Source organism: Tupaia chinensis, unplaced genomic scaffold, assembly GCF_000334495.1.
Source record: "Tupaia chinensis unplaced genomic scaffold, TupChi_1.0 Scaffold149184_1, whole genome shotgun sequence".
NCBI lineage: Eukaryota > Metazoa > Chordata > Mammalia > Scandentia > Tupaiidae > Tupaia > Tupaia belangeri.
In genome coordinates, this window is record NW_006209032.1 from 942,550 (window position 1) to 970,101 (window position 27,552).

At 45.3% G+C, this 27,552-nt stretch overlaps 2 protein-coding genes across 4 annotated transcripts in view; one reads left to right on the top strand and one right to left on the bottom strand.

Moving 5' to 3' along the window:
- CUNH3orf62 (chromosome unknown C3orf62 homolog) overlaps positions 1–584 on the top strand; it is a 20,553-nt gene extending 19,969 nt beyond the window's left edge. For both annotated transcript variants that reach the window (XM_006170961.1, XM_006170960.1), the window contains one exon: positions 106–584. In XM_006170961.1, the coding sequence (XP_006171023.1) occupies positions 106–371 (266 nt within the window). In that variant the 3' untranslated portion in view covers positions 372–584. The remainder of the gene's footprint in view (positions 1–105) is intronic.
- A 9,102-nt stretch (positions 585–9,686) lies between these two features.
- Positions 9,687–27,552, bottom strand: part of IHO1 (interactor of HORMAD1 1) — a 22,789-nt gene continuing 4,923 nt past the window's right edge. The window contains exons 3-8 of one of the 2 annotated variants that reach the window (XM_006170965.1): positions 26,250–26,424; positions 23,585–23,748; positions 22,506–22,554; positions 20,682–20,769; positions 11,257–11,360; positions 9,687–10,937 (exon numbers count right to left, since the gene is read on the bottom strand). In XM_006170965.1, the coding sequence (XP_006171027.1) occupies positions 9,786–10,937; positions 11,257–11,360; positions 20,682–20,769; positions 22,506–22,554; positions 23,585–23,748; positions 26,250–26,424 (1,732 nt within the window). In that variant the 3' untranslated portion in view covers positions 9,687–9,785. Of the gene's footprint in view, positions 10,938–11,256; positions 11,361–20,681; positions 20,770–22,505; positions 22,555–23,584; positions 23,752–26,249; positions 26,425–27,552 lie in introns of both variants that reach the window. The other variant, XM_027769303.1, reaches the window with a different exon arrangement.

Below are 27,552 nucleotides of genomic sequence, written 5' to 3' on the forward strand. Positions count from 1 at the left end.
GTTTTGCACATCTCCCGAAGAGCGACCAACCCAGTTTTTAACTTGTCCTGAAATGTCTTGAGACTCCTCGGTAGAACTGTAAAGCCAACTGTTCTTATTTTTAAGACCACACGAGCATTCGGACTATTGAAGAATTGGCCGGGAAGCTAGAATTTGAAAACGAGTTGAACCATGTCTGTGGTCACTGCCAAGATTCACCCTTCAAGGAGGAAGCCTGGGCCCTGCTCGGGGACGAGAGCCCTCAGAAGGCCTCAGATGCCAACCCTGGTGGCCTCAAGCAGGCTTTCGACGAGCACAATATCATCGAGACTGTCCTGGACCTGGAAGAGGACTACAGTCTGATGACCTCTTTTAAATACCAAATTGAGTAAGGCCGGTCGTCTTAGCTTTGCATCTTCCTAGCAGGAGTTTGCCCTAAAGGATCCGGGCAGGCCCAGCTGCCAGTGTCCCTGAGGGTGACATTTCAAAGGGTAGGCCGAACCTGAATTACTACACCCTTTTTAACTTCCGCTTCTGTCCCTTTGTGAGCTGAGAGCCCAGGTTTTGTATTCTGTTGCTTCAAAATGTTTCTTACTGTTGACTTTTTTCTTTTTTGTAACTTTTCTTGATATCTTGAATGTGTTTTTGACATTGATATTCAGTACACTCAGCACCCAAAACGCAAAGTAGGTGTGGACTGTGGGCCTCTGGTGTGTCTCTTGGTGTTCTTTCCATGGCCCCTGAGAAAGCACAGGGGTCACAGCCAGGATTGGCTTTGTTTCCCCGCCCTCCCCCAGTCATAGCAGGCCACTCTGGGCCAGCTCAGCCTGCCCAGCAGAGCTAGCCCTGCGTCTGGGCCCTGCGTCCCCCTCGTACACTGTGCTCTGTGTCCTTCATGGGGTCATGTCCAGATCTGCCTCCCTTCTGTCCCCTTGTCCCCGCCCAGCTCAGAGGCCTCAAGATTGAATCAGAGGAGCTGGCAGGATCCCCACTGGCCCTTTCCTGACAGCACGTTCCCATGAGGCGTTCCTCCCATGCAACCAGCTGGGCCCTCAGCTGAGGGGGTGGAGAGGGAAAGTGGGCATGGGTCCTGCTCACCCACTTTCGCACCTGAGCCTCATCACACCACAGGCCTGGAGACCACAGGCAGTCCCTTTGTGGAGCACAACAGGCCAGCGGGTGAAGGAGAGGCCCAGCTGTCCTCCAGAGGTCAGCAGAGGCTTAGCACAGCCGCTCCAGCCCCACCCCTGGAAAGGAAGGACATCATCAGAAGTTATGTGGACAAAGATTCCAAACCATGATGTCCTCTCAGGAAACGTAACAAGGTGTTGGGCAGTTTGCTACCCCAGAAACTGAGTCTCAGGGACCTGCCCCCCCGCCTGGGCACGTAAGGAGGGAGGCTGGTACAGAGCTGCCTGTAGACCTGAAACTACAGCTAGGAAGGGCCCACGGCTCACTGCCCACGAGGCTGTCTTCTAGGCCAGTGACCTTGGCATAGGGCAGCTGCAGAGCCACCCTCAGCTCAGGTCCCCTGAGTCTGCTAGGCTCAGAGGCAGAGACTACCTGCCCTCTGCTTCACAGAGCCTGGTGCAGCACTTAGCGCCTCGAGAATGGTGGTGCCCTGGGCCCTGACCATGTCAATGGGTGGCCTCGCTGGTGGGCATGTCCTGGTTCCCGCCCAGGCATGGCCACTGCCACTGCCCTGTTTAGAGCAGGAGGCTCTTCCCAGGTCTCCTGCCACTCAGTCCCTGCAGGAGGTGGCACCCTCAATAAGCATTCAACAGCTGATGAAATTGGAGGCGAGCAGAACAGCAGCACGTGCGCACGCTCCGCTCACTGCATCCTCGGCCGCCTGCTTGCTGGGTCACCTGTGGATGTGGGCTCTCCTACAGAGGAGGTGGCACTTAATTCCTGTCCCTTCCCACTTTCCCACCACCACCCCACCCCCCATCCCATCACTGCCCCTTGAGGGTGAGCTAGACTTAGTGACTCTCTTCTAAAGACTGAAGGGTAGAAAGAGAAAGCTGTAACTTACAACGGCGAGACCCAGCAGACACCGCCTTAACCAAGTGCTGGCCATTACCATCAGCAGAGTCCTGCAGATGTCGTACACAGCCCGCCAGGATGGGGTGGGACGGATGCTTCACCTCAGAGGTGTTCTCAGGAATCCATGTGCGCAGCCTCTGTGCATCGCAGATGTCAGACAGACCTAGACTGGGAGGCATTCTCCAGGATACGTGGCCAGAACACAAGGCCTTCAGAGTCTAAGAACGAGGACTCAGAACCTGTCCCAGACCCATAGCGACTAAGGAGACACAATGTCTGAGCAATATGGAGTCTTGGGTTGCTTCCTGCAACAGAGAGGACATGATGGAAAATTGGTGCCCTCCAAGCCAAGGCTGCAGTGAATACTTTGATGTCAGCTCCTCAGTTTTGAACACTTCTGGAAGATGTTTACGCTGGGGAAATTGGGCGAGGGGTGTACATGGACTTAGGATCTTGGCAACTTTTCTCTAAATCGGAAGTTGTTCCAAAATGTTAAATGCATTCGATTCATAAAGTACATTTGATCCCAAATGAATGAAAGTACATACATGAGCACACAAAGGCAAAAACCGATTGGGGAGGATAAAAGGGGTTATAGGGTTTTTCCCTTCTATCTTCTAATTTGTCTGTCGTGCACATGTTATCACTTTTGCAAAAATAAAGTTTTTTTTAAAACCCTCATCAACTAGCCATGGGCCTCCCTTATCACGTATCTTTGCAAACTCAACCTTCACAATCTCCAGGAATTGGGTCAGTGTCCCGGGGCCACCCAAGAGGCTTGGCAGGACCCTGACAAAGAGGGCATCCTCCCTTGGGGGGCGCCGGTTTCTATGCCTTAGGCCTCACAGAGCTGTTTGTCAGGAGCTCAGTTCAATGGTCCCTCCCCAAGTGGGGGTTTGTTGTGAGCAGGGATCTAGTCTGAGAAGACTGAACAAAGGGATTTTTTTCTGATTGGGTTGGAGACTGTGGCCCTTGGAATGAGGGCCCGGCCCAAGATGGGGCACGGTAGCAGCAGGATTCAGGCTTTGCCTGACCAGAGAGACAGGTATGCGTCTGTTTGAGCAAAGCCTGTATGTGAAAACTCAGATTTGCCAGGTAGGTAGTTCAGCCCGGAATCCTTGACGGAGGAAGTCTCCCTCAGTGCAGAGACGCAGCTGTTTGATAAAGCAGGTGAGCCCTAGCCTCTGGCATGCCGGCCCCAGATGAGCAGGCAGCATTTCCTCTTATCTCTGCCTCCCTGGCTCCTGGAGGTGCCCCAAGAAGACCACCCTGCCATTGCCAGCGTCACACAGCAGTGGACAGATGTGTGCTCATGTGCTCAGAGCAGGGTTTGGGGAGTCATTCTCCACGGATTTAGCAAGGAAGAGATTAGGAGTCTCAAACACATATTTTAGTGAAACCCCTAGGCTTGCAGGGAGCGAGGACCAAAGCCTTCCTGGGAGACTTGCTGGTTGACCTTGGTCACGTCTGAGAAACTTCATAAATGCTTTACGTCACTCAGTTCTCTCCCCCGCAGTTCGTCTTGGCAAGCCAAACAATCCCTGGGCTGTTTCCGTGGAAACACGAACTGCAATTCAGATTACCAGAATCAAAATAGAAACAAGGCAGCCTCAAGAATAAATAGGAGCTTTGGAACCTGTAGCCGCAAACTGCAACTTGGAGCCACAGCACGAGGCATGTGAGACGCTGTGAGGACAGGTTTCTAGGTCCCATGGCCGCATCCCACCAGTGCACCCCCAAAAGCCACTAGGAATCAGCTTCGTAAGCACACTGGCAGACTTTGTGGTGATATTTAAGGCAGGAGCTGGCCTGTAGAAGCTTCTAGAAGGAACTAGAGGGCTGAAAGGGAAGGCCAAGCGGGAAAGGACAGGAACAAGGAGAGAGATGGGGGAACGGAAGGGTGAAGGTCCAGCAGGGATCAGGGAATGACAGCCAAGGCTCAGGAGCAGAGCAGCGGTTCTTTCAAAGGCACAACTGACAACATGCAGCTGTGGACTGGGAATGGCGACCCTGCCTTCAGCCTATCCAGAGTGCAGCCTGTCTAGCCACAGGGAGGTGGTTCTAGACCCGGAACCCTTGCCAGGTGCATTCTGGAGGCCTTCTGTTGGACACCTCTGCCTCTGAGGCACAAGCCAGGGCAGTCGGCCGCTGGGACCTACTGTCTCAACTCTGGACCTCAGGGTCCCCTCCCCACACCTCCTGCTCCCCTAACTCAGGGAACAGAGAGCCCTGGCTCCTTGGCATTGTCATGGACTCTCCACATCCAATCCTAGGGAGGACACCAAAGGGATCAGGCAACCAGGAGGAAGCAGCCAGCCAGCCTGGGGTCCTGTGTCCCTCCACTGGCACACAGGAATGGGCCAAGAGGGCAACACCATCATCCCGCCACTGTGTGCGAGTGTGAGTTGTTGACATTCGAATTCGCAGAAGGTAGGTGAGTGATGGATTTGGGAAAGGGGCCTACCTCAGGCCAACGCCCCTCCTAAATGGCCAGGTAGGGCCTCACCTGGTACCAGAGTGGTACCTCCCTGACTGAGCCACAGATGTGCAATATGGCCGCAGAGGCCATCGAAGGAGTGCATCTAAAGGGGAGGCCTCGGGAAGCCAGTGTGTTAAACTGTGACGGATGGTTCTAAAGGTGCTGTCATCCCAAGACAGTTTGAGGCCTGGCAATTAGCTTTCTCCTTAGAGTGTGTGGGAGAACATTAATATTTTAGGTTCCTGCTAAATATTTACAGAGGGAACATTTTACTCAGGAAATCTATTTGACAATGGATCCTAGCACTAGGTGGGAAGGACTCTCTGTCCTAGGCTGTCTGGAAAATGCCTGATTTGATAGAGTTTTGGCGGAAGGCCTGGTACATTTTTTTTCCAAACTATCCAGCCCTTGTAGGAAGTAACTTCCTTTCTGGAGGGCAGAGATGCTATTGTTTTCTGTGTACTTGGGGTGAGAAAGGTGATGCTGGGAACTGGCCTGGAAGAGAAGTGGGTATCTTGCAGGAGATCCATCATCAGGAGCCCTTTGGAGCTTCTGAGGCAAAACTCAAAAAAAGACAAGCTGCGAAGGGATGCCAGAAAGGTCCCCTCTCAGGACAAGGGTGCAGGAGCTGTGCGAGGGACAGGAATGCAATCCCTGCCCTCAACAAGTACTTATCAAGGATCTATTAGTGTCAGACACTCTCTTAGTGCTGGGGACACAGCCGAGACAGGGCAGAGGCTACTCTGGCTTCTGGAGCTTACAGCCCACTGGGAAGGCATACAAATGAATGCATAGTGGGGCCAGCAAGTGGCCAGGTGGTTAAGGTGCTAGACTCTCATACAATAGATCACCGTTTGAGTGCTGGACCCGGTGGCTTGAAAATAATGCTGGGCACATGTGCACGCATGCCCAAAATCCAAAGGAGAATGAAGAAGGGATTGTGGCATGGCCATCCCTCCTGAGGGATTCCTCACTTTCCCTCTCTATCTCTCTCTGGCCAGGGCACTCGTCCTATGACAAAAACCTAAACACACACACACACAAATGAATGTCATTTCAGACCAAGCAAGATAAGGAAATCAAAGCAGGTCAAGGGATTGGGGGATGAGTAGGGAAGTCTGCAAAGGCCTCTCTATAGGTGACATTTCCATTAATACTTGAATGTCACGATAATTAGGTGCTAATTGTCAGCCTAATTGTCAGCTTCATTTCCATCCCAGGCTATAGCTGAATTGTATCAGAAAGAGGAAGTCCCAGGACCAACAGGTGGCATAATGGTTATGTCACTGGACTCCCACATGATTGACTGCATTTCAAGTCCCAGACCTGGTGGCTTAAAACTCTTCCTGGGCACGTTTGCATGTGTACCCAAAATCCCAAGAGGCAAATGGAGGAGAAGGGATTATGACATGGCCATATACCCTGGGGGGGCGGGGTGATTTCTCACTATCTGTCTCTGTCTCTCTCTGTCTCTCTGGAGAGTGTATATGCTCTATACAAAAAAATTTCTCTTAAAAAAAAAAAAGTCCCTGGGTGGCTCCCTGGCTTCCCAGCCTGGGCCCCAGGCCCACAAACCTCCCACCACAGCCGCCTCTGTGTAGCCTCATGTGGCTCCAGGAGCTTCTGAAGAGCCAAAAACGTTGTATGCTCCAGACGTGCCTGGGCTGTGTCACGCTCACCAAACCTGGCAGGAACGCAGTAGTTTAAAAAAAAAAAGCTTCAGGAATAAAATAAGAAACAGAATATCCTTTCCTGATGATCACCAGAGACAGGCAGTATAATTTTAATTAACCAAACCTTGTTAGGAGACAGCTTACTGCTCATTCTACAAAAACGCCCAACTCCCGGAACACCAAGTCTGAACTCTGTCTCCATAACTCAAAGTGAAACATTCAAAGAAATACAGGGCCAGGGCAGAGCCCACATCTGAACTTCCTGGCTTCAGAGGGGGCTGCTGTGATTGCTCATGGCTCCCAGCTACAGGCCTCAGGAAGCCCTTGCTGTGGAGACGAGAGAAACCACAGCTTAGGCTGATGCCTGGCACTCCAGGCAGAGGTGTCTCAGGCCAGTTCAGCTCCTCCGGACTTTTATGGGATACACATCTATGGAAATAAAGAATGCAAAAAAATAAGAAGAAGTCATGAACCCCCGTTTTCTACAATGTCATTTACTATAGTGGAAATGAGCAAATGGGCTTGAAAATGGGAAAATTCTGGAGACTGCCTATGCCATGTAGATTTTCACTACATACAATACAGGAAATGAAAACAAAACAAAACAAAAAACCCAGAAGGGAGTGTTGTTTATTCAAAAGCATCTTGTGAGAGCCTTAGGAAATACATAGATGGTATGCATCTTATGTATTTGATTTCTTAAGTAAATATAAGGAATTGAACTAGGAGTTCAGTTCAATAAATGTAATGAAAGAGAAAAAAATATATGCTTTCAAAGGGTTTATCTTTATTTTTGAATTACTTATTGTTGATTACAAAAGAAATACACATGTTGCAAAACTTTGAAAACTTCAGCAAGATATAAATGGAAGTCCAATGTTTCATATAAGCCCAGGAATAATACAAGGCCTACAGACGCTATCATTAGCTTTAAAAGCGTGGTGGAAAAACAAAACAGGAGAAAAAACAGCCGGGAAGAAAAATGGACTCATGTCGAACAGTGCTGCTCTGGACGTTTGTTTGGTGCATGTCACCTCTCTTTCAGAGCTTCAGGAATAAAATAAGAAACAGAATATCCTTTCCTGATGATCACCAGAGACAGGCAGTATAATTTTAATTAACCAAACCTTGTTAGGAGACAGCTTACTGCTCATTCTACAAAAACGCCCAACTCCCGGAACACCAAGTCTGAACTCTGTCTCCATAACTCAAAGTGAAACATTCAAAGAAATACAGGGCCAGGGCAGAGCCCACATCTGAACTTCCTGGCTTCAGAGGGGGCTGCTGTGATTGCTCATGGCTCCCAGCTACAGGCCTCAGGAAGCCCTTGCTGTGGAGACGAGAGAAACCACAGCTTAGGCTGATGCCTGGCACTCCAGGCAGAGGTGTCTCAGGCCAGTTCAGCTCCTCCGGACTTTTATGGGATACACATCTATGGAAATAAAGAATGCAAAAAAATAAGAAGAAGTCATGAACCCCCGTTTTCTACAATGTCATTTACTATAGTGGAAATGAGCAAATGGGCTTGAAAATGGGAAAATTCTGGAGACTGCCTATGCCATGTAGATTTTCACTACATACAATACAGGAAATGAAAACAAAACAAAACAAAAAACCCAGAAGGGAGTGTTGTTTATTCAAAAGCATCTTGTGAGAGCCTTAGGAAATACATAGATGGTATGCATCTTATGTATTTGATTTCTTAAGTAAATATAAGGAATTGAACTAGGAGTTCAGTTCAATAAATGTAATGAAAGAGAAAAAAATATATGCTTTCAAAGGGTTTATCTTTATTTTTGAATTACTTATTGTTGATTACAAAAGAAATACACATGTTGCAAAACTTTGAAAACTTCAGCAAGATATAAATGGAAGTCCAATGTTTCATATAAGCCCAGGAATAATACAAGGCCTACAGACGCTATCATTAGCTTTAAAAGCGTGGTGGAAAAACAAAACAGGAGAAAAAACAGCCGGGAAGAAAAATGGACTCATGTCGAACAGTGCTGCTCTGGACGTTTGTTTGGTGCATGTCACCTCTCTTTCAGAAGCAGCTTTAACTTTTTCCTTTCTTTCTCTGTTCACGAGAACTACTATGTCCTGTAATATATCCACTGGTTGAAAAATGAAATGTTCTGGCCATATAACTGGGTAAAAATAAGAAAATATGCCAAGGCCCAGAGCGGTATTGTTCACACATAGAAATTGTTTTCATTACCGGAGGGCACATGTGCTTGCTAGAGAGAGAGAGAGAGAGAGGGAGAGAAAATGACCCTGATGGGGCATGCTTATGGTGTATGGCCACCCCCCAATACCTTCTCCATTTTTCCATCCTGTTGGGATTTTGGGTGCATGCACGTGCTGGTGTATTTTCCAAGTTGCTGGATTTGGGACTCAAAGCATTCAGTCAGTCATGTAGGATCTGGCTCACTTAACTACCAGGCTACAGAGCCAACCCTAGGAAATATTTTGAAGGCCAAAAATGTTGTATTTGGGGGGGGGGGCAGCAGGTGGTTGGCGGTTAAGATGCTAGATCTCATGTGACCAGCTTCATGGTTTAAGTCCCTAACCTGGCAGCTTGAGACTCATGTTGGGTGCATGTGCGTGTATGCCCAAAATCCAGAGAGGAGAGTGAAGAAGAGAGGATTACAGCATGGCCAGTACCCCTAGGGAGTGACTTTTCTTTCCCTCTCTCTTCGGTGAGTACACATGCACTATAACAAAAACTAAAGAAAAAAGAAAAAAGTTTGTATTTGGGAGTCATGCTGCCATGGTTTTATGAGATCCTGTCCTACTACACACTATATACAGGCCGGCTGTGTGGTCTGCTGGTTAAGGCAGCTGGATCACACATAGCCATCCGTGCAGTCCAAGTCCTGGACCCAGCAACCTGAAAAACACACTGTGTGCATGCGCATGTGTGCCCAAAATCCCAAAAGAAGGAAGACATGAAGAAAGGATCGTGGTGTGACCATTTCCCATGAGGAGTGCTTTCTCCTCTCCTTCTCTCCCTTTGTCTCTCTCTATCACATGCACCCTCTAGCACCAAAAAAAAAAAAAAAAAAAAAAAATCCAGCCCCCTTTCACCAAGTCCAGCCACCCTCCCAGTGTGCCAAACCGAGGCTGCTATCCAGCTCTCATCTCTGCCACCCTTACACGTTTCTTTCCAGTAAGGATGCACTTATTCCTTATGCCCTTGCCATGGGCAGCACCTGGTACCCAGAGCATCAGTCCCCACAGACCTAACTCCACCCAGCAGGACTCCTGACCCTAAGGGTCCCCAGCAGGCTTCAGGGACTTCCTGCTGTTGACCAGACAAGTGTGTGATTTGTCTTTCTTTTCTTTTTTTTTTTTTTTGGAGAGGTTTTTGCTATAGGGCACATGCACTCGCCAGACAGACAGAGAGAGACATAGAGACAGAAAGCAAGAAATCACCCCGCCCGACGTGAGTTTTAAGCCACCAGGTCCAGGACGCGAACCACGGTCAACTACGTGGGAGTCCAGTGACATAGCCATTACGCTAACTGCTGGTTCCCTGATTTGTCTTTCTGTGTGTTCTGACTTGCACTGTTAAGTGCAAACCATCAGCTAAAGTTGCTGTGGGCTAGTCAGAAGCCGTCATCACTGCTATCAAAACCCAGGTCATAAAGCATAGTCTTCCCTGGCTCCTTGCACAGAGGAGGCTCTGAACTGCCCAGGCTGGGGTCACTGAACCAGCTCATCTGGTGCTTCCCTCGGGAACTTCTAGAAAGCTGGCTGTTGTTTCCAGAAGAGGACCTGTTGAGCTGCAAGAGGCTTCTTTGGGAGGCACTTCCTGTCTTACTGGGTGTGACTCTTCCTCTCAGAGCAGAGCATGCTGGCCTTGAGGGGCTCCTGGGGTTCCGGAGATGTAGGAGCTGAGCAAGGGGTTCCTGCTGTCCCAGGGAGGACCTCTGTGGGCCAGAAGCTGGAGGCTGACAACTCTGATACTTAGAGTTGAAGGCACAGGTCTTGTTTGGGTTTTGTTCTTGCTTCCTGGCTCGGAGGCTGCCCCTTTTGACTTTCTTGGGCTGCTCCTTCCTGCCTTTCCCACGTCTTCCAACAGTCCTGACTTTCTGCTCAGTGACCTGGTGCTCACACGGGTCACACAAGAACATGGTTGTGGCTTGATATTTGGGGCAGGAATTCTTAATGTTGGCTTCAAGGTTATCCAAATCCAGGGATATTTGCTGTGAAGTTCCTTGGGAAACCAGTTCCCTGTCATTGTGAACTCTGTGGCCCGAGAGGCTGGAGACATGGTTCTTTAAACCTGCATTAGTGGTGATGGGATCCTGGCAGTCGGTCTGCACTGCCTTGTCCCTTACGCACCCATGTCCTTCACAGAGCCCAACTGCTGACAGTGTGGCCTCTTCTCGGAGAGCATTGCTCTTTGCTTCCTTACCCTGGGCACATAAGTCTCCAGGCCCTGGGGAGCCCACACTGGGATTCCACGCAGCAGGGGGGACCTGAACTGGCTGTGTGACAGCATCCCCAGAGGTGTAATTTTCCTGCCTGGTGAAGTAGAGGCTGTGGGCTAGATGTGGTGAGGTCTGAGAGGTGCTGTCTTTCACATTCCCTGGTGCCAGAAGCACTGACATCGATTGCTTCAGCTCTGCTAGGACACTGGGCACATTCAGCTGGCCTACCTGCTCACACAGCTGCTGGAAGTCCTGACTCTGCTGGGTAACTAAACCTTCTAGGTGCTTTAGGTTGGACTTCATGTCTATGAACTCTGCTTGTTTCTGGGGAGAAGCAGTGAGAAAGAGGAGGGTGATGAGCAGTATGGTTGAGAATGTGAACAAACTGATGGTTATGCCAGCAGAACCAAGGGGGCCTCATTGGGCAAGTACAGCTACACTCTGGAGCGGAGCCCTGGGGCCCACATTATGCCAGGGATCTTGGCGAAGGAAGCCAGCCTACACCCTGGGCTATTACCAAGGGGCCTGTGCTACCTCTGGTCTTGGATAAAATTTTTCAACTTGAGGAGTCTCTCTGGATCTTAGAGACGAAGCCAAAAACACATTTGAAAAAAAAAGGTCAGGGGTCTGGGTCTACACTTACAGCTTCGAACATCTTCCGTATTTCGAGGATGGCCTGTTCCATGTTGCCTTTGTCTTGTACCGCCCTGAACGCCAGGTCATTCTGGGCCCGCACGATCTCTTGCACTAAATACAAAATAGTGATGATTCACCTCCTGGAAACTGGCATGCCCCACCTGCCCAGACCACAGCCAGGTGCCCACGCAGACCACCTGAGACTTTTCCGCTAGTGCCAGGACTCTGTCCTCCCAGACCAGAGTGGTTCTTCCCTCATCTCTTCCTCTCTCCCACCACAAGATGATCTTGGCCAGAGCAGACTCAGCCTTAGCACCTGCAGGGACCCTGAGAAGCAGTGCCCAGATGCCAACACCAACCCAGTTCCTCTTTGGCCTTGCCTCTTAGCCCTGTTATCAGAGTGACCTTTATAGAATGAAGGTGTCATCATGGCCCCCCGCCCCGAAACCTACACTGAGACTTTCAGGGGCACTCTTGACTAAGTTTGAACTTTTAAATTGGCAAGCCAGACTCACAGGATCTTGATGTTGTAATATATCCACAAGCTTCAGGCAGACCCATATTAAGGGTAAGAGCATGCCCATTGCACTCAGGGAGGTCTCCAGATGCAAACCTGGAACCCTCCCAAATGGGTCAATCTCATAAAGTATATTTTAGCACTGTGCCACTCTCTGGCCCTTTGTCAACAAATATTTAATGAGCATCAACTATGTGACAGGCATTATGGATATAATAGTAATAAGGAGAGATAAAGCCATATTGCAATACAATATTAATTTTTAAAAAAGAAATATTTTATTTAACATTTATTTATTTATTTTAATTTGACCAGAGAGGGACAAAGTGAGAGAGAGAGAGAAAGTGAGAAAGCAAGTTGCCAGGTCCAGGATTCAAACCGCAGTTGGCCATGTGGGAGTCCAGTGCCCTTAACCACCATATCACCTGGTGGCCCCACAATATTAATTATTTTTGAGAGGTTTTTGCTATAGGGCACGTGCACTCGCCAGACAGACAGAGAGAGACAGAGAGACAGAAAGTGAAAAATCACCCCCCAGGGAGGATGGTCATGCTGCAATCCCTTCTCCTCCATTCTCCTCTCGGGATCTTGGGCACGCACGCACACGCGCCCAACGTGAGTTTTAAGCCACCGGGTCTGGGACACCAACCACGGTCAACTACGTGGGAGTCCAGCGACATAGCCATTACACTAACTGCTGGTCCGTACGATACTAATTTTTTTAACTGCCTGAGGGTAGATGTGTTTGCCAGGGAGAGACAGAGAGAGAGAAATTACCCCCCAATGGGGCATTGTCATGCTATAATCCTTTTTCCTCCATTTCTCTGTCCCATCAGGATTTGGGGCATGCATGCACATGTACTTGGCTGGGGCCAGGTCAGGTTCGAAGCGTGTGATCAGTCATGTGGGATCTGGCTTCCCCATCACCAGACCATAGGGCTGAACCTATTTATTTTTCTGTGTTCACACATACATATGAGAGTGAGAAAGTGAACACCTTCCACAGATTCTGATCATGCTGTAGTTCCCTTTCCTTCAGTCCTCTAGGCTGACGAATCTTGGGCACTTGCAGGCTTCAAGCTGACCAGACTGGGATTTGAGCCGCGGTCTCCCTGTAGGATCCAGCCTCTCTTGAGCAGTGTATTACTGCTGTGGAGCGGCCCATGATTTCTCTAAAAAAGGAGCACTTCTGCAATTTGAATGATAAACTAGGATGAAGAAGCCAAACACAGATCAGAAATAACCCAAAAAGGGCTGGCCCCATAATCTACTGATTAAGGGGGCCTGATCTCACATGGTTGACTGTAGTTTGAGTACTGGACTCGGCAGCTTGAAAAACATGCTAGAAGTGTGTATGTGTTTGGTTTAGGAACAATCAAAAGTTGCTTTATTTCTTCTTCAAACTTATTTCAACTTTTGCAGAAGACAAACAATTATAATGGCTATTTCAGAACTCTTTTTCTGGCTTTTTCTACTTTGGGGAAGAGTTCCTTTTTTAAAATTATTTTATTTAACTTTATTTATACATTTATTTATTTTAATTTGGCCATTGAGGTACAGAGTGTGTGTGAGAGAGAGAAACTGAGAAAGCAAGCCACTAGGTCCAGGACTCGAATCGCGGTCGACCATTTGGGGAGTCCAGTGCCTTCAACCACCATTCCACCTGCCGGCCCCACTGAGAAGAGTTCCAAGGGAAAACGGAGTGAACCTATTGTACTTTCACATACTTTTTTTTTTTTTTTTTAGATTTTTGTCATATGGTGCATGTGCACACCAGAAAGAGAGAGAGAGAAAGAGAAAGAGAGAGAGAGAAAGTGAAAAATCACCCCCTGGGGGGATGGCCATGCCACAGTCCCTTCTCCTCCATTCTCCTCTCAGGATTTGGGCATGCACAGAAGTACCCAGTGCAATTTTCAAGCTGCCAGGTCTGGGACTCAAACCATGTAGGCCATGTGGGATTCAGCTAGCTGCCCTAACCACCACACTACCAGCTGGACCATGGCACATATTTTAGATAAGGTTGTCAGAGATGGGTATATTTAAAGTGAAACCAGGATAAAGAGGAGTCAGCTCTACAGAAGATAAGCAAATGGCAGGTGTAAAAGTTCTGAAGCAATAAGTGTCTGTGTGACTATGAATAGACAAACCAATGTGGTCTTGCAGAAAGCAGTAAGCAATGGTAATCTTTTTTTTTTTTTTTTGAGAGAGGGGTTTTGCTATAGGGCACATGTGCTTGCCAGAGAGACAGACAGAAAGCGAGAAATCACCCTCCTGGGGAGAATGGCCACACCACAATTCCTTCTCTTCTATTCTCCCCTCAGGACCTTGGGCACATACACACACGTGCCTGGCATGAGTTTAAGCCATTGGGTCGGGGAACTCGAATCATAGTTGGCTATGTGGGAGTCCAGTGATGTAACCATTACACCATCTGCTGGCCCCAAGAAATAGTAAATTTTATATTATATGTACTTATCCACAGGTTTGTTTTTTTTTAAGAGAGATTTTTGCTGTAGGGTGTGTGTGCTCACCAGACAGAGAAAGACCGAGAGACAGAAAGTGATAAATCACCCCTCAGGGAGGTAGCCACACCACAGTCCCTTCTCCTCCATTCTCCTCTCAGGATCTTGGACACGCACACACACATGTCCAGGTAAGATGTAAGCCCCTGGGTCAGGGACTCAAACTGCAGTCAACTACACAGGAGTCCAGCAATGTAACCACTATGCCATCTGCTGGTCTCTATTCACAGTTTTGTGTGTGTGTGTGTGTGTGTGTGTGTGTTTATTATGATTATTTTAAACATTTGATCGCTATACATCATTTGGCTTGTAAAGAGAATTTACCCAACATAAAATACACTTCAGACAAGTCCAGTTGAGAATACTATACACGTTATCATCAATATGTAATAAACTACTTCTCCACAGTTTTTTTTTTTTTAAATGGGCTCAGGGCCACCTTGTCCTGGCTGACTGGGGTGGCAGAGGTGCTGCACAGTCAACCACAGATCGTGTCCCGGACCCTGTGGCTTAAAACTCACACCTGGCACGTGTGCATGCGTGCCCAAGATCCCGAGAGGAGAATGGAGGAGAAGGGATTGCAGCATGACCATTCCCCCGGGGGGTGATTTCTCACTTTCTGTCTCTATGTCTCTCTCTGTCTGTCTGGCGAGCGTACGTGCCCTACAGCGAAAATCTCTCCAAAAAAACGTTTTTTTTTTTCTCTTACTTTTCAACACAAACACAAGTCAGATTCCTTGTGCCAACCAATTAGAAAAAGGTTGCTTATTGGGACCAGCAGATGGCATAAAGCTTACGTCACTGGACTCCCATATAGCTGACCATGGTTTGAGTTCTGGATCCAGCACCTTAAAATTCATGCTGCTTGCATGCGTGTACATGTCCAAAATCTAGAGAGGAGACTGGAGAAGAAGGGATTGCGGTGTGGCCATCTAGCCTGGGAATGATTTCTTGCTTTCTGTTTCTCTTACCTCTCTGGCCGAGTACATGCACTCTACAGTAAAAATCTCTCTCTTAAAAAAAAAGAGAGAAAGGGACCAGCAGTTAGTGTAATGGCTATGTCGCTGAACTCCCATGTAGTCAACCGTGGTTCGAGTCCCGGATCCAGTGGCTTAAACTCACACCGGGCGCATGTGTGTACATGCCCAAGATCCCAAGGAGAATGAAGGAGAAGGGACTGTGTGGCCATCCCCCCTTGGGGGTGATTTCTTGCTTTCTGTCTCTCTGTCTCTGTCTTTCTGGCAAGCGCACGTGTCCTGTAGCAAAAACCTCTCCAAAAAAAAGGAGAGAGAGGAGAAAGAGAGAGAGAGAGGACGTTTACTAATGGATTCGTGCTGCTCCTAAACTCTATTAGTCAAATATTTTTCAACATCCATGTAGATATTTATAGTGGAGAGCAAATGTAATTATCCCTCTCTAGAGTTCTAAATAGAAATGTTTCTTAGCAACAGTGGCCGTTACTGACCCTTACAAAAGCAGAGGATGAGAAAGACAAGCAGAGTGTTGGATTCTGGATTTAGTGCCCAGAAGCACCCACTGTGGTCCATACGTTCTGTCCTTGTTCCCAGGGAAACAGATGTACAATGAAAAATTATTAAATGTCTCCATGCAGACCTTGATCCCACTCTCTGAATTTAACAATTCCAGCAGTTTCCAGAAGTTTACATTAAATAAACATACATTTCTGTGTATAGATTGCAGATTCTGTGTGTGGGTCTGTTTTGAACATATCTATAAACATTAGTTATTTTTAGCTTCTGTGTAAAAATGACATTTGAAATCCATTTTCATATTCTGAACAATATATTTGTTTTCCTGTAAAAACAATTTTTAAAAGTTAATTTCTATTTTAGCAATTTGACAAGGGCTCAATTGAGATAAGATCAGATTCTAATGTGACTCAGAATGGAATGCTTTTCCACTGAAGGCCAGTGAGTTTCCTTTTACTCTGTAGTTTTTTCTCCCTGCTGTGCTAATGGAGAGCCTGAGGAAAGATCTGGAAGCCTCTCAATATAAAAGGACATTCAGGGGGTGGCAAGTGGTGTGATGGTTAAGGATACTGGACTCCCACATGGTCAACCATGGTTCAAGTCCCAGACATGCTTGCTTTCTCTCTCTCTCTTTCACTCTGTCACTCTCTGGTCAACTTAAAATAAGTAAATAAAATAAAATTCAATAAAATAATTCTTTTGAAAAAATAATAAATAAATAAATAGACATTCATCTTGGCAACCTCCTCCAATTCTTTTTTCTAGAATTATTTTTGGGCCAGCAAGTGGCATGGTGGTTAAGGTGCTGGACTCCTACATAGCCAAACATGGTTCAAGTACTGGACCTGGTGGCTTGCTTTCTCTCTCTCTCTGGTCAAATTGAGTAACAATTATTATTAATAAATAAAATCAAACAAATAATTTTAAAATGAATTATCATATTTCATTTTATTTATTCATTTATTTTAATTTGGTCAGAGACACACAGAGAGAGAAAGGGAAAATGAGAAAGCAAGCCACCAGGTCCAGAATTTGAACCATAGTCAGATATGTGGGGGTGTCCAGCGCCTTAACCAGCACACCACTTGCTGGCCCCCTCCAATTTTTTTAAAGAATTATTTTATGTATTTAAATTCGACCTATGAGGGACAGAGTGACAGAGAGAGAGAGCAGCAAAGTGAGAAAGCAAGCCACCAGATCCAGGACTCAAACTGCAACTGGTCAGCCATGTGGGAGTCCAGTGCCCTTAACCACCACACCACCTGCCAGCATCCCTCCTTCAATTTTTAAAACATTTTTGGGGGAACCAGCAGTTAGCGTAATGGCTATGTCGCTGGACTCCCACGTAGTCGACCACAGTTCGCATCCCGAATCCAGTGGCTTAAAACTCATGCCAGGCGCGTGTGTGTGCGTGCGTGCTCAAGATCCTGAGAGGAGAATGGAGGAGAAGGGATTGCGGCGTGACCATTCCCCCTGGGGGGTGATTTCTCGCTTTCTGTCTCTATGTCTCTCTCTGTTTGTCTGGCGAGCGCACGCGCCCTATAGCGAAAACCTCTCAAAAAAAAAATTTTTTTTTCCATAGGGCACATACACTTGCCAGAGAGAGACCAAGAGAAGGAAAATGAGAAATCACCTTCAGGGAATATGACCACAGTGTAATCCCTTCCCTTTCTCCTCTTGGGATTTTAGGCACACACACACACACACACACACACACCATGGTCAGTTATGTTGGAATCCAGCACCTTAACCACCATGCCACCTGCTGGCCAACTCTCCCTCATTTTTAAGGGCTACCCCTCCAATGTTCACTAGCTGGTCCCACACCCCAATAAGATGAGTCCTGGAGCAAATGTTGTGCATGTAAACAGCACCTTGCTCTTTTAACAGTGAACAGATACTTCCATTCCAACATGTTCATATAGATGGATCTCATTCTTCATAATAATCGTATGTGTTTTGCTTAGAAAATTTTTCCTAATCTGAAATTATAAAAATATTGCCCATGACTCATCAGGTGGCATGGTAGTTAACGCACCAGATCCCACATGACCTATTTAGTGGTTCAAGTCCCAGATCTGTTGGCTTGAAAATAATGCCAGGCATGTGTGCATCAGTGCCCAAAATCATGAGAGAAGAATGGAGGAGAAGAAATTGCAGTGTGGCCATCTCCCACACCCCAGGGGTGATTTCTCACTTTCTCTCTCCCCTCTCCTCTGGTGAGCACACATGCCTGATAGCAAAAACAAACAAACAAAAAATACTAAAAAAAAAAAAAAAAAAAGGTGCTTATATTTGCCACTAATTCTTTGATTTAATCACAACATTTGATATATTGATATATGGACTTTATTTATACGGACTTTATTTTGATGTATAGAGCAAGCCATTTTCCAAAAGACACGTTTTCTGATTTTAATGTCGTTACTGTTTTTCTTTTTTTCTCCCAATGAGTGTATTTTTCAAGAGAACAAACACCTGTCAGATGAAAATACCACTCTCTACTTATGTGCCCCACCTACACCCAGTACCTTTTCTTACTCTGGTCCTTGGTGCCCTCAGCTGAAGAGCAGAAGGAGTTAGCTTAGATGACTACAGTGACCCTTCTGGTTGGGCAGGCAGACTCTCCTGCGCAGAAACCCAGTAAGTCAGAGCACAGAGCAACACTCCCCATGGTGTCTTCATTTCCCCTTTCCTGATGGCAACAGTGAATGCAAATTGAAAGCGGGCAGAATGCACTGAGTAGAGTTCAGTGTTCTGGGCTAGCGGGAGAATTTATCTCGTTCCTCTCTCAATGACCAATTTAATTTTCTGCTCCTGATCATTACCTACCAAGAAAGAAAATGATTCTACACAAGTTGGCTAGAATGATTCTACACAAGTGTCCATTTTTAGGAATGACCTAGCCTTGGGCCAGCCAGGTGGTGTGGTAGTTGAGGCAGCTGGATCCCACATGGCTAACAATACAGTTTGATTTCTGTACTTGAGGGCTTGAAAAACACACGGGGATCAGCAGGTGGCGTGGTGGTTAAGGCGCTGGCCACTCCCACATGGCTGACCAGGGTTCAACTCCTGAATCTGGTGGCTTTCTTTCTCACTTCCTCTCTCTTTGACTCTCACCCTCTGTCTCTTTCTGGTCACATTAAAAAAAAACAAAAAACAACCACCAGGCAAGCATTTATGTGCATGCCCAAAATCCTGAGAGGAGAATGGCAGAGAGGGGACTGTGGTAAGGCTATACCCACTGGGGAGTGCTTTCTTACCTCCTCGCCATCTCTCCTGCTAGGGATCAAGGTCCCTGTGTCTACTACTCATCACATTCAATTATTCTTTTTAAGAATCATTTAATTTTATTTATTATCATTATTACTATTATAATTTAATTTGTGATAGGGCATGTGTGCTCACCAGAGAGAGACAGGATGAGAGAGGAAAGCTGAGAAAGCAAGCTGCCAGGTCTGGGACTTGAACCATCGTCTGCCATGCGGGAGTCCAGTTCTTTAACCATCATGCTACTGCTGCTGTCCCCCCCAATTCAGTTCTAATCCTGTCTCTGCAATGGTCTTGTGTAAGGGTCTTAGGCACTTCCTTTACCTTTTCTGGGAATTAAATGCCACACGTCGGTTGCAATCCTCCTTTCAATACTTCCCATGGTTTAACATGTAGGGGTATCCCCCGGTGTAAAAATGGAGGGAAAAAAAAAAAAAAAAAAAAAAAAACCCACCAGTACTTTCCTTGGGTACGTATAAATGAGTTGGTTATCCTATCAGGTTATACAAAGGAGGCATCTCTGATTTGCTTCTTTTTGCCTTGCTACTTCTTATAGGGGATAACAGTCTTAGGCTTCCAGAACTTGTGACCAAACAGATGCCCAATTGCCCTGTGTGTGGGATACCAAGTTTGGGAGCTAGCCGACAGAACAGTGCTTCTTTGCAGACAGATGGGGATTCACTTCTAAGCTGCATGACAGCATTGATTTTTGTAAATCATGAGCAAACCATCCCATGGCATCTGAATGGGTTCAACTTGTTTAAAATTTTAAAAAATAAATAAACACACAGACAAATGCAAACAAAAGCGGATGCCCAGTTCTCAGCCTGCTGTTTTGCTGAGAAACTGGTGGTTCTAGAGAGGTACTCACCTAAGGAGAACTGTGTCCTGGCTCTCTCCATTTTTTTTTTCAAAATTACTTTATTTATTAGTATTATTATTGTTTCAGTTTGACCAGAGAAAGACACAGAGAGAGACAGAGAGAGAGGAAGTGAGAAAGCAAGCCACCAAGTCTGAGACTGGAACCGTGGTCAGCCATGTGGGAGTCCAGCATCCCCAACCACCACACCACCTGCCGGCCCCACTCTCTTCTGTTTATAAAGGGCAGGGTCATGTTTTCATCTAAATATACATCACTAATTGGCAGTGCAGAGGATTTTACAAACCACAGACTGTGACTGAAATTGTGAATGATCTTGTGATTCACTACAAATAGCTCTCACTGAAACCAAGTCAGCAAGAACAGTAGGTGACTGGGGTATTTCTAACCCAAGTGGGCAGTATCTCTGTAGACCACATAGCCAGCAATTCGTTTGGGACTCAGGGATCCTACTGATTCTCTTCCAGTAGTGAGATGAGAAACCTTGCAAAGCTGCCTGACTTGAGACAGCAGGGTTACCAGGTAGAGGACTCACAAAAGTCATCGTGGAGCCAGAGTGTTGTCACATGGAGGTGAATCCCACTACCCACATCAGCACACTCCATGTGTCTTCAGGGCTAACCTTATGTAAACACCCTCTCATCTGAAATGCTGTGTAGAATCTCTCCACTGCAAACCTAGCTAAGATCTGAAAGTTCGAGGTCACCACTCACCAGTGCCCTCTGCTGATAATGTCAAATATGGGGCACTCACATGTCTTGGTCACAGTCTCCAAAGAATCCAAAATAGATTGGCTTCTTGAACTGAGATGTTCCTCTGATTTTTCCACAGTTGTCTGCAGCTACAAAAAAAAAAAAAAAAAAAAAAAAAATATTAAGAAAGAATTCACAGGGTCAGTAGATGGCATGGTGGTTAAGGCACTGAACTTCCACATGGCCAATCACGGTTCAAGTTCCAGACCTAGAGGCTTGCTTTCTCACTTTCTCTCTCTCTCTTGTGAGTGCACATGCCCTATTAGCAAATTTTAGAAATAATAAAAATAGGACCAGCAGTTAGTATAATGGCTATGTCGCTGAACTCCCATGTAGTCGACTGTGGTTTGTGTCCTGGACCCAGTGGCTTAAACTCACTCTGGACGTGTCTGCATGTATGCCCAAGATCCTAAGAGGAGAATGGAGGAGAAGGGATTATGGCGTGGCCCTCTCCCCTGGAGGGTGATTTCTCGCTTTCTATCTTTCTATCTCTCTCTGTCTTTCTGGTGAGCACATGCACCCTATAGCAAAAACCTCTCAATAATAATAATAATAATAATAATAATAATAATAAAGAAATCACCCCCCAGGTAGGATGGACACGCCACAATCCCTTCTCCTCCATTTTCCTCTCCGGATCTTGGGCACGCACGCACATGTGCCCTGTGTGAGTTTAAGCCACCAGGACCAGGACTTTAACTGTAGTCGACTACATGGGAGTCCAGTGACAAAGCCATTACGCCAACTGTTGGTCCCTAAATAAATAATTTAAAAAAAAAAAAGAAAGAAACAATGCACAGAGGCCAGCAGGTGGCATAGTGGGTAAGGCACTGTACTCCCACATGGCTGATGGTGGTTCGAGTCCCAGACCTGGAGGCTTGAAAATCATGCCAGGCACATGTGCGTGTGTACCCAAAATCTTAGGAGGAAAAGGGATTGAAGCATTGCCATCCCACCTGAGAGGTGACTTTTCACTTTACTTCTCCCTGTCTCTGTCTCTCCCCAGCAAACTCATGATCTCTATGGCAAATACCTTAAAAAAAAAAAAAAAAAAAACAGGGACAAGTGAGTGGCATAGTGGTTAAGGCACTGGACACTCCCACATGGCCAAACACAGTTCAAGTCCTGGATCTGGTGGTTTATTTTCTCACTTTGCCTCTCTTACTATCTCTGTGTCTCTCTCTGGTCAAAATAAAAGTAAATAAATGAATAAATAAAATTAAATAAAAATAATTCTTAAAATGAAAAAAAGAATGCACAGACTGTTGCCTAATTTTACTAACATAATAACTATCATTTAATGATTAAAAAGGGGTAGTTAAAATATTGTTATTCTAGGACCAGCAGGTAGAGTGGCGGTTAAGGCACTGGACACTCCCACATGGCCTACCCGACCACAGTTCAAGTTCTGAACTTGGTGGCTTGCTTTCTCACTTTCTCTCTCTCTCTCTCTCTCACTCTCTCTGGTCAAGTTAAAATAAATGAATAAATAAATAAAGCCAAATAAATAATTCTTTAAACCCCAAAATCTTGCAGTTTAGACCTTTGAAAAAAAATGCCAGACACATGTGTATGTGTGCCCAGAAACCCTAGAGGAGAATGGAGGAAAAGGGACTATGGCAGGTCATCCCCTGTAGGGGGTTGGTCTCTCACTTTCCCTCTCATTGTCTCTGTCTCTCTCCAGCAAGCACACAAGCCCTATAGCAAAAATCTAAAAAAAAAAAAGAAAAATTGCTGTTCTACATGAACTAAAGCAAATGCAATATAATTATAAAACTACTTAAATGTGAAATGTCCTAACTCCTTGAAATGTGGCTATACTTACCCTGTGAATGCTTTCTCTGACATAGGAGACAAAGTTGTGTAGATTCTCACTAGAATAGGAAAGAAAAACAAGAGACAAATCTTTGTGAAATATTGAAACAACATGTAACAGAACTGATCCCATGAATGTGGCAGACATGTCTAGCATGGCATCAAAATATTGCTTGATCAGAGTTGGAGACCTGAGCCTGAGAAACCATAGTGCCCAGTCAGAAAAAAGAGCACACCAGCTGCTGATAACCATTTCCAAGACAAACCACTTTGTTCTTTTTAAAATCTACTCTTTATGTACCTTTTTTTTTTTTGCTATAGGGTACATGTGCTCACCAGAGAGACACAGAGACAGAAAGTGAGAAATCACCCCCCAGGGGGGATGGCCATGCCGCAATCCCTTCTCCTCTCAGGATCTTGGGCATGCATGCACACGTGCCCAGTGTGAGTTTAAGCCACCAGGTCTAGGAGTCAAACCACAGTCAGCTACATGAAAGTCCAATAACATAGCCATTATGCCATCTGCTGGTCCCCCTTTATATGTATCTTAAATGAAGTTAATAAGTTTTAGCAACTCAAGAGGTTATCACAGTAGAAGACCAGTTTTCATTCTGATAGCAACCTTGGCTTTAGGAGGCAACAGCTTCTTTCTGGTAGTCCAAAAGTCCTGGACATATCTGGTATTACCATTATTTTGATTGTAAAACTGTGGTTAGAGTACAGGACCAGCAGATGGTATAATGGCTACGTCGCTGGACTCCCATGTAGTTGACTGAGGTTCGAGTCCCAAACCTGGTGGCTTAAATTCATGCACGTATGCATGCATGCCCAAGATCCTGAGAAGAGAATGGAGGAAAAGGGATTGCAGCGTGGCCATCCTCTGTGTGAGGGGGTGATTTGTCTCTTTCTGTTTCTCTGTCTCTCTCTGTCTTTCTGGCAAGCCCACACGCCCTATAGCAAAAACCTCTCCAAAGGGAAAAAAAAAAAAAAACACCTTGACTAATAGATGCTATTATGCTGAAACTGAATGATGTGATGTGATCATTGACTCCATTTAATGCTTCCCATCCACTTGAAAGGTTTGCATACCTGTCACACTTGTCTTTTGCCTTTTTTTTTTTCTCCTCAAATTGTTCGAAGAGGCCTTTTGATTTTCCAATTGACAAAGGAAGAGGAAATAAGCCTCCATCCTTTGTATCTCCTCCAAATAGCTGGGGTTTTGCCTGGTACTTCGTAAAAATACTAGGTTCACTCTGCTAAGTAAAAGAGAAAAATCAATATAACATTTCACACATAAAAATATTTATAACATTCACTATTTTCTGTACAACTCAGTCACATTTAAGTGCAAAGCATATTGCTAAAAACACAGCATAGCATGTAGTACTTCTTTTTTATTTTTGTATACACCAGAAATTTATATTTAACATAAAGCAACTCCTTTTATTAATATAGCTCTTGCCTTACCAGCCGAGAGATATTTAAAATGTCACTAAAATGGCTGAAAGTCAATTGCATAAATTTAAAGGCAGCAACGGAGAATTATATATTCTGTCACTGAGATTATATATTCAATTTTCATATTAACAAGTTTAACTCAAATTGCTCAGCTACTGGTGAACTAAAGATATGTTGATGAATTTGATAAGAACCAGAAAGTGGATATGCAGGCACAAGATAAGTCATTTCTTGCATTCTTAAGCAAAACTCTGAAACATTCAGAGAGTGCATGTATTCTTTCATAACACTAGATATAATTTTTGTACTAAAATACTTATCTGAGAACATACTCTACTAACTTGAAGCACTGACCTAGTCTTATTCATTCCCTATTTGGTACAGGTAAGCCCATATATAAAATTAATCTAGTTCTATACCAAATAAATAAAAATACTTCTGATTCATAAGAGGAGACCATCTCAAAAATGTCAAGGACTCAAGAGACTCTATACCTCATTCTGGGCCTGATTCATTAATTTGTACCTCAAAATTCTTGTCTCTTTTCATGAAGATAATGTAGTATCATTAACTAAAATCTGCAAAGTATGTAAAGTTTCTTAGGAAAAAATGTCTACCAGGCTAGCTCCATGGCCTAGAGATTAAGGCAGCTGGATCCTACCTGGCCAACTCTGTGGTTTGAATTCTGGACCCAGTGGCTTGAGAGCATGTATGCTGAACATGTATGTGCACATGCTCAAATTTTCAAAAGGAGGACTAAATGAAGGAGAAGAGATAGTAGTGTGATCGTTCTCCATGGTGGGTGCTTTCTCCACTCCCTATCTCTCTCTCTCCCTCTCTTTTCCTTTCTCTTTCTGTCTGTCTGTCTCTGGCAAGTGCATGACCCCTCTAGCAAATATTTTTCTTAAATTTTCAAAAATGGAGCCAGCAAGTGGTATGGTGGTTAAGGGCACTGGACTCCCATATGGCTGACCATGGTTTGAGTTCTAGACTTGGCGGTTTGCTTTCTCACTTTCTCTCTCTCTCTCTCTGTCCTTCCCTGGTCAAATTAAAATAAATAAATACATGAAGTTAAATAAAATAATTCTTTTTAAAAAAAATCTGCAAAAATGTCTGTCTGGGACCAGTGGATGGCATAATGGTTATATCACTGGACTCCTACCTAGTCGACTGCAGTTGGAGTCCTGGACCCAGCAACTTAAAACTCACGCCAGGCGCATGTGTGTGTGTGTACCCAAAATCCTGAGAGGACAATGGAGAAGGGATTGCAGCAAGGCCATCCCCCCAGTGGGTGATTTCTTGCTTTCTGTCTCTCTGTCTCTCCGATAAGCGCACATACTCTATAGCAAAAATCATTTAAAACACACACACACACACACAAAAACTGCCTAAAATAAAGTTCATGTTACTTTATTCTTATTTTATGGAAGTTTTGTTTTTCCTTACGAAATGTTCACCACCAATTTTATGACTAGTCTTAGGAAATGTCATGTGATATATGCCTGTCTGTAGAATTGTCAAGGAACTGACACTGACACAAGTTTTCTATGTTGCTTTGGTAATACAAGAAACTGCAAATATAATTATTTTTCCCATTTCAAACTACCTATTCATGTAAGTCACCAACTAAGCACAAATCCATTTAGGAGAGTAATCCCTGGAAGTATACAAAAAAAATTTATTTTTGGAGAGGTTTTTGCTATAGGGCGCATGCGCTCACCAGAAAGACAGAGAGAGACAGAGACAGAAAGCGAGAAATCACCCTCCAGGGGGGATGGCCACCGCGATCCCTTCTCCTCCATTCTCCTCTCAGGATCTTGGGCATGCATGCACACATGCCCTGTGTGAGTTTAAGCCACCAGGACCGGGACTTTAACTGTAGTCGACTACATGGGAGTCCAGCAATGTAACCATTATGCCATCTGCTGGTCCCAAATTCTTTTTCTTTTTTTTTAGAGATATTTTTGCTATAGGGCACGTGTGCTCTCCAGAGAGAGAGAGAGATAGAAAGTAAGAAATCACCCCCTAGGGAGATGGCCATGCTGCAGTCCCTTCTCTTCCATTCTCCTCTTGGGACTATGGGCATGCACATACACACATACGTGGCGTGAGTTTTAAACCACCAGGTCTGGCACTAGAATCAAGGTTGATTATGTGGGAGTCCAACGACGTAACCATTACACCATCTACTGGTCCCACAATTCTAAAATATAATTCAACAGAATAAGTCTTCTTTATTCCTTATCTCCATAATCACTGTGAATGTGTACAGAGAAATTCTGGAAATCAGACTCACATCCAGAGGATTCTGTTGTGACTGTTTTGGATGTCTTGAGTGGGCACCAAAATCCAAGGGTGCTGACAGGGTCTCTGAATTTTCTGGACAAAACTGTGATCCAAAGAGGAACTGGGAATCACTAAGGCTAGAATAATCAGCCTGATTATTACTCCAGTTAGATGACTTAGTGGTCCTGAAATTAAGCAAGAAAAGCACATCAAGTGGACAAATATGCTCAACAGATAAAGTCATAATTCGCAACTGCTCACTTCAGAATATTCTGGGCAGAGTACTAGCTTGTTCTGACCTCCAAGTGCCCTACACACTGTCAGTACCACCTACAAAGAAACCCAACGCAATGTTGAATGCCACATATTTTGATTATGACAATCTGGAGACAACCAGATGGATTTCCAAATGGAAAGGAGTGACATCATTATTTCTTGTATAATAATATCCTGGGCTAGGGAACCAGCAGTTAGCGTAATGGCTATGTCGCTGGACTCCTACGTAGTCAACCACGGTTCGTGTCCCGGACCGGGTGGCTTAAACTCAGGCCGGGCGCATGTGTGTGCATGCCCAAGATCCCGAGAGGAGAATGGAGAAGGGATTGCGGCATGACCAACCCCCCTGAGGGGTGATTTCTCGCTTTCTGTCTCTATGTCTCTCTGTCTGTTTGGCGAGCGCACGCACCCTATAGCGAAAAAACCTCTCCAAAAAAAAAAAAAAAATCCTGGGCTATAACACAACCTAGGAGATCAAAGTTCATAAAATTTTAGGGATTAAGAGAACTTTCTTTTCTTTTTTCTTTTTACTTGCTGTAGTGTACATGTGCATGCCAGTGAGAGAGAGAAAAAAAGAGAGAGGAAAAATGAGTAGGTACTCCCCAGGGAGATGGTCACACCATATTATTTTTCTCTTTCATTCTTCTCTTGGGATTTGGGGCATACATGCACATATGACTGACATTTTTTTAAAGAATTATTTTATTATCACTTTATTTATTATTATTATTATTATTATTTTCCAATTTGACCAGAGAGAGACAGAGAGAGAGAGGGAAGTGAGAAAGGAAGCCACCAGATCTGGGACTTGAACCATGGTTGGTCATGTGGGAGTCCAGGACCTTTAACCACCATGCCCCCTGCCGGCCCATGACTGGCATGTTTTTAAGGCTGCCAGGTCCAGCACTCAAATTGTGCTATTTTTTTAAAAAAGAAGGATTTATTTTAATATTTATTATTATTATTTATAATTTGCTATAGGGCATGTGGGCTTACCAGAGAGAGACAGAGACAGAGAGAGAGGGAAAGTGAGAACG